Raw genomic sequence first — 6,198 nt, forward strand, 5'->3', positions numbered from 1 at the left:
CTCCTGAATCAAGGGCTGCTGCCTTGCTGTAGGCCTTTGCCACATTGCGCTGGATGGTGAATACACTTTAGTTAAGTGTACATCTTGCCTATGCCTTAATCTTACCTGGCTGATTCCCTCAAATTTGTACCAGTTGTTGATATTCTATGTAAAATAATAGGCCAGGATTTTCAATGTCATTTTATCTCTGCTGGCATGAGTGGGGGAGGGGAGAGGTGCAGAATTTCTCACACTGCCCCCTAGCCTTAGCATTGTCCCGGGCAGCCTCAGGGCTGAAGGTGGCCACACAGGACCTCATTGCGTCCAGGGAAGAAGTAGCATTGTTGAATTTGCACCGCCAAAATCATTACAAAAGGATCAGAATGAAGGTGAGAATCTGATCTTAAATATTTAAGAAGCTAGCAGTTCCATTCCTTTAAAAATCATTCAAGTACGTTTGCTATCAGACAGCATTTTCAGTTCCCCCCCTGGTTAAGATCCAACTGTTTTCCTCACTAGAGTTTGGAGAAAGCTGTAAAGAGTTGAACATGCATTTTTTTAAATCGGGACCTAAAGAGAAACATTTCCATGTAAGTTGAGGACTTATGTTTTTGGGTCTGCATTGGCAAGGGTTATCTTTTTATTCTAGAAGTCCCTTTGTGTACTTATGGACGGAAAGAACTCTGGAGTTTTATTTTTGGTAACACAAGATCTAGCAACTGTCAAACTTTCTAATCCGTTTAGGTCTTCCTGGCACACGGGCTATGTACAAATATTTAATTTCAGACATTCAGGTTTTTTCTCCCAGAGCAAAAATGGATGCTCTGGAAGAAAAATAACCCTGGAATAAGTAGAAGAGACTCCTGGGAGACTGAATGTCTGCATGCTTTCCCTAAACTTAATTCTTCCTGGGGACCAGAAGGAGTGGAGCAAGGGGAAAGACTTCCATGCCTTCCAGAGATCAGAGTTACCTGGTCTTGAGAAGGAATTGGAGGGGGGGAGGAGCAGCTGCTCCTGCCTTTCCTGTAGTTTGGGAAAGGAAAGGAGCAGTTGGCAAAGTTCCCAATGTGAGAAGCTTTGCTGCATGGCTCCCTCCCCTCAGCTGCTGGAACCCAGGAGCATTAGGGAGCAGCAAAGTTCTCAGTGTGAGAAGTAGACAGGGCTTTGCCCTGCTGCTTGGTCTGCTCAGCTCCAAGGGAAAGCCAAGTGGAGGGGGTGCTGCTGTCTTCTGTTGGCTCCCCCTTGCCTGCTGAGCAGCATGGGGGGAGGCAAGGGGAGAACCAAGCTTTGGAAATGGGCTCAGGAAGGCTCTCTGTGGGGTAGTGGGGCAAAGCCTCTGCCCACTGCTTACACTGGAGTCCCAGCTGTTTGGACCTGGCAGGGAGGTTACCCCACTACTTTGTCCACTCAGTTCCCCTCGCCAGGAGCTAAGTGCAGGGAGCAGCACTGCGAGCCCTGCTGCTTGCTTCTCGCACCTGAGTTCCAGGAGTGAAAAGCAAGTGGAGTTTTCCCCTTGCTGCTCCCTCCTCTTTGCTCCCTGAGAAAGGGAGCAGAGTGAAGGAGCAGCTGCTCCCCTCCCCTCTCCAACTGGTCTGGGAGAGGAAGGGAATGGTGAGGCACAACCTCCAGCGCCTTCATAGATTGTAAGGGGCTGAAAGGGACCTTGCAGATCATCGGGTCCAGGCCCCCCACTCTAGGCAGGAAGACAACTGAGGTTAGGTGACCCCAGTGAGACAACTGTCTAACCTTCTCTTGAAAACCTCCAAGGTAGGTGAATACACCACCTCTGGAGGGAGTTTATTCCACAGTCTGGACACCTGGACTGTGAAGGAGTTTTTCCTAGTATTAAGCCTGAAGCGGCCTTCCAGGGGTTTATATCCATTGGTCCTGGTCTTCCCCATGGGTGCCCTAGTGAACAGTTGTTCACCAAGCTCCTGATACACTCCTCTGATATAGCCGTAAGCTGCTATCAAGTCCTCTCTCCACCTTCTCTTAAGGCTAAAGAGGCCCGGGTTCCTCAGCCTTTCCTCGTATGGTTTGCCTTGCAAGTCCCTGATCATACGGGTGGCTCTTTTCTGGACCCTCAAGATTTTCCATGTCCTTATTGAAGTGCAGTGCCCAGAACTGGATGCAGTACTCCAACTGCGGTCTCACCGGTGCTGAATACAGCAGGAGTATCGCTTCTTTAGTTTTACATGAGATGCATTGGTTGATGCATGCCAGTGTGTTGTTTGCCCTGCTGACTACTGCCTCGTGCTGATTGATGGCTCATATTCATGCGATGGTCAGTCATTGCCCTTAGGTCCCTTTCAGCTGTGGTACAAATCAAGCTGTCACCACCAAGCCTGTATGTATGTTGAGGGTTGTTTGCCCCCAGATGGAGCACGTTACACTCGGAAATGTTAAACTTCATCTGGTTCTGGTCTGCCCAACTCTCAAGCCTGTCCAGGTCCACCTGTATCTGCAACCTATCTTCTGATGTGGCCACACTGCCCCATAACTTGGTGTTGTCCACAAACTTGGCCAGGGACCTTTTCACTCCCCCATCCAAATCACTGATAAAGATGTTGAAAAGCACTGGTCCAAGCATGAACCTGAGAGACGCCACTGGTCACTTTGTACCAGGACATCACAGATCTGTTCATGAGAACTCTCTGGGTCCCACCCCATAGCCAGTTTCCCACCCACTTGAACTGTTGAGCTGCTGAGTCCACAATCTTCCAGTTTTCCCACAAGGATTTTGTGGGATACTAGGATCAAAAACCTTTTGGAAGTCTAGGTATATAATGTCTACCACATCTCCCATATCCAGGTGGTGAGAGACCTGGTTGTAGAAGGAGATGAGGTAAGACAAGACCAACCTGTGACAGCCATGCTGGCTGTCATTCAGAATCTTACCTTCCACGAGCATATTGCATATAGATTCTATAATGAGCTTTTCCAGGATTTTCCCTGTGTTGGAGGTTAGGCTGATTGGCCTGTAGTTGGATGGGTCCTTTGTCTTCCCCTTCTTAAAGATGGGCACAATGTTGGCCCTCTTCCACTCCTCATGGATTTCCCCCCGTGTGCCACGGATTCTGAAAGAGCTTTGCCAGGGGTTCCACGATGACCTCAGCCAGCTCCTTCAGCACTCTCGGATGAAGTCCATCCGGTCCTGCTGACTTATAAATGTCTAGCTTTTCTAATTGGTATTGCACCTGCTCAGCATCCACAGTGTCCTTGACTCCCGTAGCTAACCTAAACTCTGTTGCCGACTTGGCTTTCCTGATCACTTCCCTACATGTCTTGGCCACTGTTGTATAGTCCTCCTTGAGGACCATCCCTAGATTCCATTGTGCATACACCTCTTTTTTTTTTCTTTTTTAAGAGGACTGCAATGTCCCTATTAAGCCAGGAGGGCTTGCCAGCCCTTCTGCTGCTTTTCCTCTTTGCAGGAACGGTTTTCTTTTGTGCTTTGAGGATTGTATCCGTAAGCAACGACCACTCTTTGCGCACCCCATTTGCCTTGCCTTTCTGGTCTCACATCACCTCCCTTACTAATGTTCTGAGCCTGTTAAAGTCAGTATTTTTGAATTCCAGGACTTCAGTCCTGCTGGTTGATTTCTCAACCTTGTGGCAGATAGTGTGAACAATATGACCTAGCCAAGTGTTCCTCCCAATCTGTGTCCAGGTAATTTGAAGTCACCCATGACAGCTAAGTCCCTTGCATGCGTGGTGCCTGTCAGTTCTCAAGAGAACTCCAGATCCAGCTTTCTGCAAGCCATGGAAGTGCCTGACTTGAGGAAGAGGCTGGGGGCTGTGTCTTGGTCCTGGAGGGGAGAGAAGAAGCTACTGCTGCTCCTTGCCTCTTGCCCAAGCTGGCTGCTGCTCTCCTTGGAGTAGGAGCTGGGGACTTTGCCCCAGTGCTCCCTCTGCTCCGCTCCTGAAGACTGGGAACAGAGTGGAGGAGACTGCTCCCCGACCCTGTTCCCCAGAGTTCTGTCTGGGGCCGGTGCAGGGAGTCTTTCCTTGCTGCTCCAGTCCCCTCCTTCCCCCCACCCCGACCTGGAGGAGTGGCAGACACTGTTCCCCTCAGGATCACCCCAGTCTCAGGAAGGCACAGAGAGCAGGGGAGAGCGGGTAGCTGCAGACTGAATATCTCCCAGAAGTATTTCTACTAGGGCAAATTTCTCAAAAGTTTCCCCCATTAGAAATGAATGTCTATGCACCCATGGTAATGTAGAAATCTAAAGGGTTTCTCTACATCTGAGGCAGAGAGAGCTGATTTTGCAGAGAGAATATTTTCACCTCGCATAGCTCAGGTGCTGATCCCAATCTAATAAGTCTAGCTGTTAAAGATTTAATAGAAAATATCTGGATGAAATTCCTAATTGCACTCAGTAGAGTTCTTCAGTGAGGTTTCATATCACTAAGTCTAGTTATATTTTATAAAATATAATACAGTTTATTTAGCAGTTCACTGTGATGTATTTTTTTTTATATGTAGTTGAAATTACTCCTTCTGCTTGTTCAGAATAATTGTAACAGGTCATTCTGAGATGCAGTATACTTCAATTTTGCCTTGTTCATCAACTGATTCTTAAAACGTAATGTTCTGCAAGGTCTCTCCCAAATGTAAGTGAAAACAAACAACATTCTGCTTTACTTAACTTTTTTGTCCAGAAAAGAAACATTTTATCACTTGGGGTAGCCTCCAAATTTATTTGTGCTGACTCTACCTTGTTATAAATTTTGTCTTAGACAAGTACATATGCATATTCTATTGACATAATTTGTCTCATATCTTCTAAAATGCCCCATTTTTGTGAATTCTAGTGCTGTAAACAAATCTCTTTTTTTAATTTATGAAAGTTTGTAAAACTATTTGAGAATTGATTGGCTCCCCCCACCATCAAAGACGTATCACAGTGCAAAACTGCTCAGTTTGTACAAAGTATGAATCCACTTCAAATGAGTACTAAGCTTTATGTAGTTCTTTGGGGGAGGCAGGAAATGTGTGAATTCTTTAAACTTTTTTTTGATGTAAATATTGGCTTATTCTGGATTGGTGAAAAACCTAATAGGCAAGGGGTTCTCATCATTGTGGGAGATAGTGGTATTGACATAGGAATCTAGATCAGTGGTCCTACCTTATTTGTGGTACTTTAGGGGTTAATTCTTGAGACACTGATTTTGAAATGCAAGCGCAAACTTTAATTTTAAGGTAAGGGACATTAAAATAGAAAAAATATTAAAGGTTTTTTTGTTTTGGTTAGAACGGACTTTTTAAAAAAAAAATTCATATTTAAAAAAATGTAAAATTTTTCAAAATTCACCTAGGCGTTTGTTAAAACTGCAGCAATATTGCAGTTATACTTAGCCTAGGCTTCTATTTAGATCAATTTTTACTGATCATGTTCTTCTCCTTGTTGTGATTTATACTTGCATAAGAAGGGATTAGAAAGGAGGGAATCATTGCAAATATTGAGTATTTTATTAGTTTATTTCACTTAGATTCTTATGTGGCAGAATAGTCTTAGTATGTGTTTCATCTTTTATCAACTGAAAGTACTTTTGTCTTGCAGAATATTAATCTTAGGAGCATCTGGAGGAGTTGGTACCTTTGCTATACAGGTAATGTTTTACAAGGCAAATGTTTTTCCCTCAAAAGTACTCTAGGATTAAATAACTAAAATTTTAGGCAAGGAAAATTAGCAACTGCAGGGTGGTAAAGTAGCAAGCAATTGAATGAACTCAGTGTAAGCTACAAAGGTAGAGAAATATGAAAGTAGTTTATTCTTTTCCAGATATACTGTTGTTTAAAACTAAAGGGAAGGAAGAAAATTAGAGAAGAGAAATTGTGGATGTAAAAAGTCAAAGATTTTGAGTACAAGGAAGTATGACCCAGTTAAAGCATTCTCTCTAACTTTCTTGAGACTTGAAGTACATCATCTGATTTGAAAGGTTCACCCATACATGCACCTCAGAAGAGGTAAGCATGCAAATAGAATAAAACCAACTGGTGTGGTTTGATGCAAATTCCCCTTTATATTTCTTTGTGCATCAGATGTACAGTAATGGTTCAGCATAAAATTTCTCCTTTCTCTTTATCTTAATCGGTCTTTACTTTGGAGAGAGGAGATGGTCTTAAATAGGTTATTCATTTTGCAATGCGTGCGTAACGTATTTTCATTTAATTTGGGTCATAGAATCATAGAAGTAGGGTCGGAAGGGACCTTG

At 44.3% G+C, this 6,198-nt stretch overlaps 1 protein-coding gene across 1 annotated transcript in view; it reads left to right on the top strand.

The window, feature by feature from the left end:
* Positions 1 to 6,198, top strand: part of RTN4IP1 (reticulon 4 interacting protein 1) — a 34,001-nt gene that overhangs the window by 11,896 nt on the left and 15,907 nt on the right. Inside the window, exon 5 of the mRNA XM_019520148.1 lies at positions 5,544 to 5,592. Within this exon, the coding sequence (XP_019375693.1) occupies positions 5,544 to 5,592 (49 nt within the window). The remainder of the gene's footprint in view (positions 1 to 5,543; positions 5,593 to 6,198) is intronic.

Source organism: Gavialis gangeticus, unplaced genomic scaffold, assembly GCF_001723915.1.
Source record: "Gavialis gangeticus isolate Ggan-Ray unplaced genomic scaffold, GavGan_comp1, whole genome shotgun sequence".
NCBI lineage: Eukaryota > Metazoa > Chordata > Crocodylia > Gavialidae > Gavialis > Gavialis gangeticus.